The following is a 14,856-nucleotide window of genomic DNA, read 5'->3' as shown; positions in this document are numbered from 1 at the left end:
ATCTCTATCAATTTTTTTTGAAATTTTGGTAAGTGTTTTTTTTTTTATTTCTAGAAGCTTTTCTACTTCCATGACTAAGATATCTTCCTAACCTTTTTCCATAATTGCTTAGTTTTGATAAAGCCTGATAGTGATAGATAAAGATAGTGACTTGTTTTTTCTGCTAAGACTTTGTTGTTGGAAGGTTGGAATTTTTCTTTGATGCCGTTGGTGCTTCAGCACGCTCATTGAGATCTCCAAAATCTTGCCATCTCAAACCCATTCTTGCAATAAAAATAGTCTTCAACAGTCTTATCAATTTCGACTTGAGTGTTCATCACAAATGGACCGTGCTGAACTACCGGTTCGTTGAGTGGCTGCCCACCTACCAAAATAAATCTCAATAGCTTTGAAGAAGACATGTTCCATACACTTAGGCCATCTCCCGGACCCAAAATCAGTAGATGGTGAGCTGTCGTGGCTGGTGAGTTGTGGCAGCCGAACACCCCTTCACCTTCAATTATGTACACGAAAGCATTCCATGATTCTGGGATATTTTGATGGAACTGAGTGTGGGGTTTTAGACTGGAATCAAGGTACAGAGTAGGTGTTCGAGTATAAACCGGAGAATGAATCCCCATAGCTTCCCCTGCAATGACTTTAACCTCGACCCCATCTTTCTCTGCCCTGGGAATGTCCTCATCCGGCAGTTCTTGATACCTTGGTTCAATCCTGCAGGATAAGGAAGTAGTTTGATTGGTTTTGCTTTGCATCATTCAAACAGAAAAGAATCAAAATCCAAGTAGGGTAGCTTACATTTTGTTCTCGGAAGAGAGATTTATCCACAATTGCAAACCTCTTTGAGTACCTTCTCCAGCCGGCATTTCCGAGTGAATAATACCCTTCCCTGCAGTCATCCACTGCACGACCCCGAGCAAGAAAACTCTTTAAAGTGTGTTCATGGTCACGTAAACGGATAGAATTTGTTACGTAAAAGTTCCTATATACCTGGACATCACCAGTGCGGATTGTACCTTCGTGACCAGCAAAATCTTGATGAGTTAAGGCTCCCTAAAATATTATGCAGGATAATTCAAACTTCCCAACGATACAAAACCAAAATTGAAATTAATCGTTTAAAAGCAAGTTACCTGCAACATGTATGTAACAGTCTCAAAACCTGTTAAGACAAGATTCATCAATCTAGAACACAAACTAAGTAAAAATATGCTGCAAATTAGGGTACTCGGAAGAACCTCGATGGGGATGGTCAGGAAATCCGGCCGGAGGTGATACTGTAAGACAAAACCGAGTATCAGATTATTATGGTTTCCCTTGTCTAATCCAACATACCTGAGATGCTATAAGTGGATAATCATACCTGTAAACTCGTCCAACATGAGGAAAGGATCGAAGTACTTCACTTCGGGCCTGAGAAACATACACGCGAAACATACCAAACATGCTATAAGTGCTTGGACGATTGAATCTAAACCAACACGAAATACCCAGACCACAAATTTTCAGTAAGATTTGATAATACCTTCCAATGCTTCTTCTAACTACAGCACCAACACCTTCACTTTGAGGTTTTGCCAAGATTTTCTTGGTAACCAATCTTGGCTGCTCAAAAAATGAATCTTGATTTGATGCAGACATCGTATAACAATGAATCACGTTCGTCTTTTTCAGGTTTGGATTCAAATTCAACAAGAATTGAGTAGCTGCTGCAGCTCTCATATATAAATTTCTCCTTCAATCTTCACTGTTTGTATATATGCATGTCTATATGAATATACATATGTGCATAATGTGTGTGTATATATAAGGACACTTTTGAGTGAGTTGGGCTGTGACACAAATGGGGACGTTATTGGAATTTGGAGGTGTGGGGGAGAAATTGAAAATGGAACCAATTGTTCATTGTTGGACCAATCATATGATGATATCAGCCTCCTCTCATCATGATGGAGTCCTTAGTCTTCAATTCACAAATCTTTTTCCATATAAATCATGTCCTCCGTCAAAACAAAGATAATACATGTGAAAAGGTTTTTATTTTGACAAAAACTATTTAATGAAGTACAAAATATCAAGTATATCATTGTCAAGAGAAGTCTATTGGCCAAGTGAACTCTTTGGGTCGATGTTGTCAAAATTGGATTGGATTGGATCAGAACGAAGCAAAAAAAAAATAATAATAATAAATAATCGAGAACCCGTTTAAAAACTATTAGGCAAAAGAATCGAAAAAGGGGCGAATGATTGAAAAAAGGTTGTTTCACTACCAACGTACTTCATTATTCTTCCTTTTGTTTTTTCTTCTGTGTACAAGACAAATTACATAATAATAATAAAAAATAAGTTAATTGTACCGTTAATTTTTTCTAATATTACGTATTCTAACGTTTAGATTAAAGAACACTAAAATAGAATACCCTTTTGGAGAATTGTTATATAAACATCCAAGTTAATTAAAAAAATATTTAAAATCAATTAAGAGCAAAAGACTCTCTAAATAATAAATATAAAATATTTTTTATTTTAAAGAGTTAATGCTTAAAAATAGGTCAACAGACTCTCTAATTTAACTTTTTAAAATCAATTATTCTATTTATACATCACTTTTTTCACATCAATTTTCACACTCATCTCACAAATGTGGGGTCCACAATTATTTTAATTGTGGACCCCATCCACTTGCATGTGTGTGTGCTGTGAAAATTGATGTGAAAAAAGTGTACAAGTAGAATAGTCCTTTTAAAATAGAATGAGTTCGACCCTACAAATTTAGATGGTCAAACTCTCTATTTTTAGAAATTCTTTAAGAGACTCTCTATTTTTAAAGAGTATATTCTATTATTTAGAGAGAATCTATAAATTTAAAAGGTTAAAATTTTAAAGTACTCCAACAAACTCTTTATATTTAACATTTAATTTTACTACTCCCAAAAAAATATTTATTATTTTTCTTTTTATCTTTTATTTTAACTAGTTTTTCTCTTGATCATTTTATTATTTTTCTATATTGAAAATTAAAACACTTTGAATGCATTTAATTATAGAACGCGATGGTGCGTTTGGTCTGCGTTTCTATTTTTTATTTTCAATTTTGAATTCATTTTTTGTTTTCTATTTTGGGTAATTATTTTAAAATTGCAAAAACGCGTTTGATATGTTATTCTGGAAAACTGTATTTCAAAACAAAAAAAAACTAGAAAACATGTTTGGTTTAAAAAGTTTAGAAATAGTTTTATGATATTTTGGAGGTTGGGAAGAGAGGGGGGGGGGGGCGAGGGGAGAGGAAATTTGCATTTGGGTAAATTTTGCGTGATTTTATTAATTATATTAATTTGAAAAATTTTTAAATTCACTTTCCTTGTTTTGAGTTTTTTGTTTTCTCAAAATGTCAAAAAGTCATTTTCAGTTTTTAAAAATTGAAAATGGCCTCAAAACGGCAAATCAAACGCACTCTGAGTTTGATTGAATTTGGAGAGCCAAATCCACTCTCTAAATTAAAATATTAATTTAAAAAATTTCTTGAAGCATGATTTTAAAGGTTAACTCCTTGAAATAGAGAACTACTCATATTTAAAGAGTATTTTGAAGAGGTTCTTAAAGTATAATGATTGCATTTAATAAGTCATAAATTTAAATATTCTACTTCTTAAACTATTCAAAATATGTTTAAATTGATTGGTCATTGACAAATTATGTTAAATTAAAATATGAGTATAAATTGATAAATGTTTCTTGAGAAAAATAAAATAAAGAATCAACATAGATAGCATTGTTTGAGTGCATAAAGATTTTGACTCTTTAAATTTAAAGATACCCATTATAACGTATGGGATGTTCTTTATAAATATAGAGTCATTTGAAGATACTTTAAAGAATACTAAGATATAATTATCCTCTAATGCGTGTTATTTCTTTATTTTTATATCAGATATGTTTGACACTCAATATTAAATAAAATATAAAATATAATAAATAAAATTTTAGTATTTTTCTTTATTTATATTGTTCAATATCATATTTTGTTCCGACAAATGCAAATATAGGCCCTTGTTTGAATCTCATTATTGAAAAATAAAAAAAAAAATTTGAATAGTATATTGATGGAAAATATGTGGTTAAAAATAAAGAAAAATTTTGAATTTGTATATAATATTATTTTAATAAAGAATGTGTGACGGTTGAAAAATGTATTTTGATGAGAATAATACGTCTCAAACAAGGACTAGATATTGTCAATGGATTCTAATCCCCTTTCCCACGAGATCATGACTTTTAGCATGTTACTATCATATCCCAAGAGTAGATGGGGTTTACATATTAACCTTAATCTAAATGACACCATTAACACATAAGCATTACGTTTCCTTCTTTGCTAACTATGTCAAACAGATTATTCTAGAATTTTAAATTGCATGCTGCCATTATTATTACTTATTTGATTTTTCTTTCGGCTATATATCGTGTTGTGACTATAAATAAATTTAAGCTCTGTGTTCGTGTTGAATAAAGGGTCGTCAAGTATTAGATATTCAGAATGATAATTATAGGAAAAAAGGTTTTTATTTTTTTAACGATAGTTATTATGGCGGTTATAGAAGAATTTTAGAATAATAAAAAGACAATAACATGATATATGCAATGTTCAAAAATATTGCTAACGTGTTTAATATGAGAGTCAAATATTCAATCGCATTTTTGCATCATTGTTTGTTTTGCTTATACAACGGGCAAATTAAATGAGTCTCTATTCTTATCTTAAAGAAAATTTGCAAAGAAATTATAATCAAGAAAAATTTATGTTAATTTGAGAATATAAATGCGACGAAAATTTTTTTTAAGATATAAATGTGATAATGAATAAAGATTCATTATGAGACATAGATGCCCATTATCATGTTATCACTAATGTGCAGGTTCAACTTTGTTACATAAATGCATCATTTCCTTTACTTCGTAATTATTCAATTTCACTTTAATTTTCTAAGTGTTCATTGTAATCAAGTTCCTTAGCACAAGAGTTATCATGACCAAAAACCAATATCATTCATAATTTTTATCTAGTAATCCTTCTTCCCCTTTCTTTTACAATGAAAAGGCAAAAAAATCTAGTTGTCATGAGCATTGACAATATCAATTATCTGCTTTAGGAAAGAGGGGAAAAAAAAATTAAAACGAATCCTTTCCTCAAAGTCAACTAATTACTCAATTGTTAATTAGTGAAGCTTTAAAGCCCTATTTATAGGATATTTAAAGAAGTGCATGTTTGGAACCCTATAAGAGGGTCTTGGCTTCGATCTCACTTATATATATATATAAAATTGTTGGCTGAACATTGATTTCGTAGATAAGTTGGATTTTTTGGAATGAAAAATTCTTTATGTATTATGATTCTATATATATATATAGATGATTGTTGACTCAACATTGATTTCGTAGATAAGTTAGATTTTTTGGAATGGAAAATTATATAAATATTGTTGACCTCACGAATTGGACCTCCACGTGGCCAACTGAGAGTCACTCCACGTGTTCTTCCCCGTAACGCATGGTCAGGAGCAAACAGTCAGAACCAACGAGGGTGGCGGCGGCCGCACATACTCCGATGGTCAAATCAATGGTCGATGATCGGAACGGTGTCGGAATTGTGCAAGAGAGTGAGGAGGAGAATACATAATGCTTGAATGTGGAGAGCTTCGTATAAGTTTCATTACTTCTATCTCTTGCCAAATCTTGAGTATTTATAGACGAGGAGCACCGTTGGATGTAGGACACATGTATGTATCTGACAGCGTGAGACATCTACTCGTAGGTGTCAATCAACCGCGTCTAGAGTGGGTGGGTTATTAATTCTCCTGATTTTGAGTTGACATAAAGTTAATGTCACACCAACTAGACCCATGGAGATGTCACATCCCTAGGGGATCCTGACGTAGATATGCTTCTGAAACTGGAGGCGGAGGTATCTATTAAGGGATAACCTCGGTTAGCCAAACGCCTCAATTGAAGGGAGACACTTCGGTTGTTCAGCAGATCTAGTTTGTGAAGTGTGTGCCTTGCGATGCGCATGAAGTTGGAGTTAGGCCAACTTGGACACGCTTCGACATCACTTCGGAGACTCTTCGTTGGGACACGTGACACTTCATATAGGAGAGGGATAGTATTAACTAAGTGGTTGGGTACGGCGTGTAACAGTGGTCCCCCAAGTTCAAACATGAATATTCATATCATGGGTGGACTTGTTTATTCGTCTATGTTGATTTTAAGAGGAGATTTGCAGTATCTGGTGAAGTGTCATCGTTGAAGCTCGAAGCGAGTAGATGTGTTGAAGGCGTTGTTTCTAGAGTGTATTGTTAAAACCGAAGCGACGCTGGTCCCTCGTCTTGGTTGGTAGTTCGATAAATTTCAAAGGGCAGTTAATTTCCACCCAAGGCGTATAAGCCATGACGCTGAAGGCTTAAGGAGCTCATCTGCGCCCCGGTGCGTTGACCCACAGGGGACTACTTGTTGGGGGATGGCTTAAGCTTTGTAAAAGCTTGGAAATGCATCGTCTGAGGTGAAGAATCTCAGGTGCTTTGAAGTTCTGAAAAGCTGAGGAAGAAGCGTATCCGCAATGGGTGCGTTGACCCACTGGGGACGACGCTTTGGGAGATAGCTTAAACTTTGTAAAGTTTGGAAACGCAGCGTCCAAGACGAAGAACTCGGGTGTGTTGAAGCTCTGAAAAGTTGAGAAAGAAGCGTATCTGCAACCGGTGCATTGATTCACAGGGGACGACGAGTTGAGAAATGACTTAAGCTTTGTAAAGCTTGGAAACGCAACGTCCGAGGCGAAGAACCTCAGGTGTGTTGAAGCTCTGAAAAGTTGAGAAAGGCTTCATCCGAGGCTAATTGGGACAACTTGGGCTCGATTCAAAGTACCTTATTATGACATTACTCGATGTGACAGTTGTCGCGTATTTTCAAGGCGATAGTTAGATGTGATTGTTCCCAGAAAAAGGGTTGCTGTGGCTACTTATGGCTGGCGACTGTTGTTGTTCGAGGTGACGCGTTTTATGCGTGCGTGAGGGTCACAAGCAGATCTTGGTTGTTGATCAAATCTGTCGATTCATTTCAACGGTCCAGATTTGTGATGCGATGAATGGCCTAGATCGAAACCATTTGAGTTCAACAGTGGGGATCGTCTGAGGTCTCCTATAAAAGGAGGACTTAGTGTGTTTTACAAGATTTTTACTCTTGTGTTCTCTAATAATCATCTTGCTTTCAAAAGATCTGCGATCTTCGACGGTCTTTTAAGGTTTTTCGACAACATTCAAGTTTTTTTGGTGATTTCCAAATTGATTTCAGACCCTCCGACGATTGTCGAGCGCTTATTCTCATTTCAGTAAGTAGCAAGTTTTTCATAATTATCTCGAGAGAAAATGGTTTTTGTGGGTAGTGGGTCATCTGGGAGGGATCTAGAGGTAGTGAGGGTAAACCAACCTATATTGGTGACCTCCTCAGAATTGTCCGAGGCGATATTGGGGGAGGAACCTCTAGAAGCATCCTGACAGCCTCGTGGACACTTCTGTACACTGGGAGTAGTCTGACTACCCTTCCAAGTTGAAAACGATCGATCTGGCTAGACTTAGGATCGAGTATAGAATTCCAAATAGTGTGGGTTTGATACTTCCAGGGCTGGATGAGTGAGCTTGTTACTTAAGGCCAGGGTGTGTGGCCGTTAGTGAGGCCATCTTGAGGGCGGGGCTTAGGTTGCCCATCCACCCCTTCTTTAGATATGTGTTGAGGTCCTATGGCCTAGCCCCCACCCAGTTGAATCCGAACTCTTGGAGTCAGATGGTGGGTTCATGGATGCTGTGGAAGGAGGTATCCTATGGGAAGGAGATGCCCTTCTCTGTTTTCCAAACAATGTACATACCTAAGGTTGTGGCGGGGGTGGTATTATTTGACTTCCTAGGGGGTTTCACACTCCATTCGTGCTCGATCTACAAAGCTCCATCAAGGAATGGAAGAGTTCGTGGTTCTGAGCTTCCAGGAGATGGGACACGTGGAGGGTGACCTCCTGGCACCCCTTACAGTTCCCACCAAATACTCCACATTTAGTGAGTACTAGCACTTTGTTTCTGAAAATATGTTTGCATGTATTTGGAATACAACTCATATGTTCTTACAGGCCCTCTTCCTGGGTATGAGTTATCCATCGAGGACTTTGACACAATCTGCATCATGTATCAGCTCTCTCCGAAGAGGAGATCTTACAGTGAGCTGATAAGGAAGAATATACACTTCGTTTCACACGAGTTGATGACCTCCCAAGGTGAGTATAGAGGTTACATCATTGTAGTCTACAATTGAAGTGTTCATACTCAATTGATTTTTTGTTTTGTTGCAAATGACTTCAATAAGAAGAGGCCTCTGAAGCCAAACTTCAAGACCATCCAAAGGATGATGACTGAGGCGAGGGCTCTGAAGACATCCTCTTCAGCCTACAAAAAAATAGATGAAGGAGTTGGCAACTGCCAACAAGAAGCTGCCTCGGGCCGAGAAGAAGGAGCCCTTGCTGAAGAAGGGTAAGAAGGCAGCTAGGCCCTCAAAGGCCTTAACTGTGGCGAGGGCGACCACTAGGCAGACGACGATCCCCATATGGATCGTGATTGGGAAGAGGCTTGCCCATCTGCCAGAAGCGACCCCCGTACTGGCATCTGCCCCACCGTCGCAGCGCCCCCTGCTTCGACTGCTGCAGAGGAGAGGAAAAAGAGCGCCTGCCTCTGGAAGGAACGTGATTTCTCGGGCTGCATCTCCGAGGAGCCCGTGAAGGAGGTATTGGAAGCCCTTCCTCCAGAGACTGCTACTGTGGCCTAGGTCCACTATAAATACTAGACGGAGGCCTGGAGGGACAACATATCATCCTGCTCAGCCAAGGACCTTGTGGCTGCAACAGTACCTACCTCGCCCGGGCATTGAGCACCAGTGTCCAGCTGGAGAGCCCTTCGGGGTTTAAACAGTAGGCCAAACTTATTGAACTCAATTACCCATTTTAGCAATCGACTCGAAGCATCTATTTTCTGTAGCACTTGTTTCAGTGAAAAGATGGTAAGTACTTCAATTGTGTGAGCCTAAAAGTATGGCCTCAACTTTCTTAACGTGATAACAAGGGAGAGAGCAAGCTTTTCTATGTCTGGATAGTGAGTCTCTACCGGTAGCAAAGCTTTGCTGATGTAGTATACTGATAGCTGGCATGCCTCTTCTTCACTGGCAAGCACCATACTGAATGTCTCGTGCGGTTTAGGTTTAGATAGTACTGGCGCCTCTCCCAAGTGCTTCTTCAGTGCTTGGAAGGCTGCCTCACATTCTTCGATCCATTGGAACTTCCTCCCTTGCTTCAGAATCTTGAAGAAGGGTAGGTCGTTATCAGTGGCTTTGGAAATGAAGCGACAAAGTGCACCAATCCTCCCATTAAGGCTTTACACATCTTTTGGCTTCTGGGGTGACTTCATCTCTAACAAGGCTTTCATCTTCTCAGGGTTTGTCTCAATCCCTCTTTGGTTCACAATATATCCTAGAAATTGACCCGATACTACCCAAAGGTGCACTTCAGCGGATTCGGCTTCATCTTATATTTTCTCAGAATTTGAAAAGTGGTGTCCAAGTGACTTACGTGATCCCCTGCGTGGAGGCTTTTGACCAGCGTGTCGTCAACATAGACTTCCATGGTTTTGCCAATGAGGTCGATGAACATCATGTTGACCAACCTTTGGTATGTGGCACCGGCATTTTTTAATCTGAAGGGCATCGCTTTGTAGCAGTACAATCTTCGGTCTGTGATGAAAGATGTGGCCTCTTCATCGGCTCGGAATATGGGTATTTGGTTATACCCTGAATAAGCATCCATGAAGCTGAGGAGTTCGTGTCCATCGGTGGAGTCCACTAGTTGGTCTATCCTTGGGAGGGGGAAGCTGTCCTTTGGGCAAGCTTTGTTCAAGTTGGTAAAGTTAATGCATACCCTCCACTTCCCATTGAACTTCTTCACAAGGACTGGGTTGGATATCAACTTCGGGTAAATGACTTCTCTGATGAAGCCATTGCGATTTAGCTTGTGGACCTCTTCCTTTAGCGCCTCATATCTTTCTGGGTCGAGTGCTCGCCTCTTTTGTCGATGCGGCGTACAAGTGGGGTTGATATTTAGGTGGTGACAGCTGACTCTTAGGTCTATTCCCACCATGTCCTCATGTTTCCATGAGAAAACATCTAAATTCCTTTTTAGGAAATTCATCAGTTCTTCTTTCGTCTCAGGACAAAGCTTTCCCTATTCGCAAGACTTGAGTGGGGTCTTGAGAGTTAGTAGGGAAAGTCTTGAGTTCTTCCATAGGAGTTGCATTTAGCTTAGATTCGATGATCCGCGGGTCCAATTTATCAAGAGGGCGCCCTTCTTCATGGGCCTCGATCATGTCAACGTCTTCCCCCTCTTTGGGGGTCTACTCTTGTTCAGAAGCGTCGAGCATCTCTACATTCGTGTTGATATTTGTTGCATCAGTTATCACATTCAAGGTATGGGGCTCAGATTTTCGTAGAGAGTTGAGGTAACATGATCTCAAGCCCATCTGATCACCTCGGACCGTCGCGATCTCATGCTTAGTTGGGAACTTCATACATAATTGGTGAATGGAGGTCACAGCCCAAAGGTCTTTTAGTGTAGGTCGGCCGACTACCCCGTGGTATGCTGACCTGTGATCCACCACTAAAAATTTCATGAAGTAGTGAGCCACTAGGGGTGCTGATCCAATCTGAACATGCAAAGTGATTCGTCCTCGTGGGATGATGCTATTTCCAGTGAATTCGAATATAGGGTCGGTCATGGAAACCAAGTCATGCTCAAATTGCATCTTGTTAAAGGTTGAGCCGAACAGTATGTTCACTGAGCTTCCATTGTCAACCAGCATGTGCTTAAGTTCATTCCGAGCCACAACGGCCCTTACTACCAACGCATCGCAGTGTGGATGATGCACCCTTGCGAATCTTCTTGGGAGAAGGTGATTGGATCCATTCTGTTAGTGTGGGTCAACTAACGATATACGTGATCATTGGAGGGTCTTTTGCTTTCCTTGTATAGTTCCTCTGAGTATTTCTGGTATTACCCCCAATGTGGTGTCCCCAACGATTGTATCAATTTTTCGAATAATATCACCTCCAGTGGCTGGGGCCTGATTCGTTTGCCTGGATTCTCCTCGGGATCTCTTTCTCGTCTCTTTCCTTTGAGGTGATTGATCCTGCTGTCGCCTTGGCTCCTTGTTGGGAAAGGTGGATCTGCGTAAGTGTTCATGATAATGGTCCCTCCTAGAGCGTGAGCTGCTTCGATTTGAGGACTGAGGTGTGTCTCTGCATTCGCTGATGTCATGGCCATAGAGTTGATGAAACGTGTAGAACTTTGCCTCTTCCAAGGCCCTATTTGCTTGCTTCTTCTTCTTGCATCGGCTATTTGTTCCCTCGGATGGTCCTGCTTCGATAGGTGCATTCTTATATGCCAGCAGTAGCACTGCATTCAGAGTGGTTGAAGCCGATGCCTGTCTGAATGTGGGGGCTACTATATGACTTGCCTGGGTCCATTCCTGGGTGACGAGGTGCCGCTGGTCCTTGACCATCTGCCTCTAAGGCGGAGGAAGTCCCTAAGCTGTATGGTTCTGGTGGTCAATCATCTTCTCATTGGCGATTTCCACCCTCATCATCTCAACCAGTTCATCATAGGTACCTAGATTCTTGTTTCATACGTCTCCAGAACAATGTGTTCATGTTGAGGCCTCGTTTCAGGGCTGAGAAGGCCTCTCTACCCGTGACTTGTTCGTAGTATGTGATTTTATCAGTGAATCTAACGAGATAGCTTTTCAGCGTGTTGCCAAGAGCTTGTCTCATATCTTGTATGCGTTGCACTGGGACCTCTCCTTCTCTTCGTAGGAGGTATTGGTTCAGAAATATCTTCTTCAAATCTAGCCAACTTTTGATGCTTAAAGGCAGTAACCTGCTGTACCACACCTCTGCGGCTCCAGTAAAGGTCAGATGGAAGGCCCTGCATTTCAATGGCGAGGCTCCTCTGAGGCTCATCTGCGTCATGTACTTAGTGAGGTGTTTCTGTAGGTCTCCCTTTCTTTTATACTTATGGATTTTAGAGTGCATGAAATTCGTAGGCATTGGAAAGCTTCAGATTTCTCTGGAGAAAGAGAGGTTGTCATCATCGTCATCAATTTTATAAGAGCGACATGGCCTTTCAGAGCCTTCCCCCTCTGATGCATCTTAGGTAGGTGGAGGTGCCCCTCCCCGACTACCCCAATCCACTAGGTTTCTCCTCTCCCGCCTATTTCTAGGCGAAGGGGGTGCCCCTGCTCCTGTACATGTTGTGCCAACCTTTGTATGGAGTAGACCCTATTGCTAGGATTTCGTCCTATCCAGTCGAAGACACTAACCGACCTCTGAGGTTCGTATTCTGGTGGGAAGTTTTCTCCTAACTATGATTTCGCTGCTTAAGTACCTTGGATATAGGAAGTGATATCCACTCCCACTTCCCTCTCAATAGGGTGTTCCCTGTGGTGGTTTGAATAACCCTGGGCATGTGATGTCGGGTTTTGCCCTTGAGCCAGGTATAGCCCTTGTGGCATTGGGAAGTCATGCTGACCTTAGGCTTGCACGAAGAATTTATGCATCGCTAGATTCTAGGCTGCAATATCTCTCATGCCTACAGCTATTTGAGCCATCCCTTCAATGAGTACCGCTGTCCTGTTGGCTTGGTGACGCCAATGATGGGGTCTTCAATGCGTGACATTGGTGCGAAGCACCTCTTCTTCAAAGGCGTCCCTATGCCCTTCAAGATTGGCGTCCTCATTACTATAGCTCATTTTTCCACTCCTTTTTCAAGGGTGTTATGAACTTAAGACTGTAAGTTGACTTGGTTCTTTTTCAAGAATGTCCTTTTTTCAAGGTAAGTCGATAGTTTTTCGGTGGCTTTTTCTGGTGGTAAATGGGGAATTCTTTGGTTGGAATGTTCCCACAGACAGCGCCAATCTGTTGATCTCAAAAATTAGACCTCCAGGTGTTCCTCTCTGCACACAACAACGCACGGTTAGGAGCACACGGTCGGAGCCAACGAGGGTGGTCGTGACCACACACACTCCGACGGTCAAGTCAGTGGTCGATGATCGGAACGGTGCCGAAATTGTGCAAGAGAGTGGGGAGGAGAATATATAATGCTTGAATGTGGGGAGCTTAGTAAAAGTTTCATTATCTTTGTCTCTTGCTAAACCTTGAGTCTTTATAGACGAGGTGCGCCGTTGGATGGGGGACATGTGTATGCATCTGACAGCGTGAGACGTCTGCTCGTACGCGTCAATCAGCCGTATCTAGAGTGGGTGGGTTATTAATTCTCCTGAGTTTGGGTTGACATAAAGTTAATGTCACATCAACTAAACCCATGAAGATGTCACATCTCTAAAGGATCCTGACATAGATATGCTTCTGAAACTGACGGCGAAGGTATCTGTTAAGGGATCACCTCGATTAGCTAGACGCCTCGGTTGAAGGAGGACGCTTTGATTGTTCAACAGATCTAGTTTGTGAAGTGTGTGCCTTGCGGTGCACGTGAAGTTGGAGTTAGGCCAACTTGGACACGCTTCGACAACACTTCGAAAACACTTCATTGGGACACGTGACACTTTGTGTAGGAAAGGGACAGTATTACCGAAGTGATTGGGTGCGGGGCGTAATGAGTATTATGATTAATGTTATAAGATTTGATATAATTTAACGTAGATTGTCAAACTATAAAATCCTCCTCCTTTCAAATTTAGAACTGAATATGATGCATAGAATAGCCTCTCTTTCTCTCTATTTACATACTCATAAATATAAAAGTGAGATTTTTACTAAATTGTAATAAAAGTTGATAAAATAAATAGTTAAAAAATTGTGTGTCCCATAAAATTATGATTAAATTAATTATTGATTTTGACTTAAATTTTAATATATTATTTTAGTTAAGCCAAATAAGGGCAAGAAGAGTGTGTTTGTGTCCCCTACTACTGGAATCCATTAATTGCTTAAACTATAAACTAGTGCTAAATGGCATCTTATGCAGGGTGGGGGCCACCTTTAGTGCAGGCAGCCTGCTTAAGAAAAGAATTTATATTAGAGCAGAATATTAGGTGGATGAAGTGCGTGCAAACAGTTTAAGCAGCATCGGGGTCATAATCAAATAACTTAAATTAAAATAAGAATAATAGAATTACATCATGATTTATATACAGATGAGGTGTCAAAAAGAGAGTGAGAAATTTTTTTCGTTGAAGAAATTCTGATTCGTTCATGTCTCAACACATCATGTATATGTAAATCATTATGTACATACAATGCAGCCGTTAAAACAATGTTTGAATGTTTTGGTCTAGTAGCTTCTAAAACTCGTTTACTAATAAGTTTGTATTGATTAAGATAATATACTAGAAATGATAGTGTGTTTTCACCGTATTACAATCTTCATTTAGAGGCACAGAAGACAAATTACAACGACACAGGGAGATTCAACTTCTTTTTTCTAACTCAGGAATTTTTGTTTAGGGTCAGTAATGTTAACGGTTCTATTATAGTCGATGATCAATAATGTAGTGATAGCTAACAAATAGAAGCATTTGAAGTAAATAGTAAAATAATTGCAAGCCTTGGCGCGGCAGTGTGCAGAGTTGGATTCCCCGCAAGGTGAAATTGACTTTGTTGCAAGCGGGAGTTACCATATGGATTAACAGTCTTAGCCTATCCATATGCTCTCTACCCTGGCTCCTGGGAGGCACATCCTGCGATTTACCTCCTCCACGATGGCCCAGG

General features: G+C 40.0%; 1 protein-coding gene across 1 annotated transcript; it reads right to left on the bottom strand.

Moving 5' to 3' along the window:
* Positions 1–166: 166 nt before the first annotated feature.
* On the bottom strand, positions 167–1,854 carry LOC111392606 (pirin-like protein). The gene is made up of 7 exons (XM_023017965.1): positions 1,523–1,854; positions 1,361–1,410; positions 1,236–1,274; positions 1,131–1,159; positions 988–1,050; positions 796–899; positions 167–711 (listed from the first exon to the last, which is right to left on the bottom strand). Exons 1-7 carry the CDS (start codon positions 1,717–1,719, stop codon positions 225–227), a joined length of 969 nt encoding a protein of 322 aa, XP_022873733.1. The 5' UTR covers positions 1,720–1,854; the 3' UTR covers positions 167–224.
* Positions 1,855–14,856: the final 13,002 nt, after the last annotated feature.

This window comes from Olea europaea, unplaced genomic scaffold (assembly GCF_002742605.1).
Source record: "Olea europaea var. sylvestris unplaced genomic scaffold, O_europaea_v1 scaffold942, whole genome shotgun sequence".
NCBI classification, from domain to species: Eukaryota; Viridiplantae; Streptophyta; class Magnoliopsida; order Lamiales; family Oleaceae; genus Olea; species Olea europaea.
Note: the sequence above shows the minus strand (reverse complement) of the source record. Positions and strands in the feature narration are given on the sequence as shown.

Excerpts from the sequence above, each read along its gene's own strand:
- LOC111392606 (XM_023017965.1), bottom strand. The coding sequence starts at position 1,719 with ATGAGAGCTGCAGCAGCTACTCAATTCTTGTTGAATTTGAATCCAAAC. Across the intron at positions 1,160-1,235 it reads TCCTGACCATCCCCATCGAG|GTTTTGAGACTGTTACATAC; the intron begins GTTCTTCCGAGT and ends TTGTCTTAACAG. Across the intron at positions 900-987 it reads TCCGCACTGGTGATGTCCAG|TGGATGACTGCAGGGAAGGG; the intron begins GTATATAGGAAC and ends GGGGTCGTGCAG.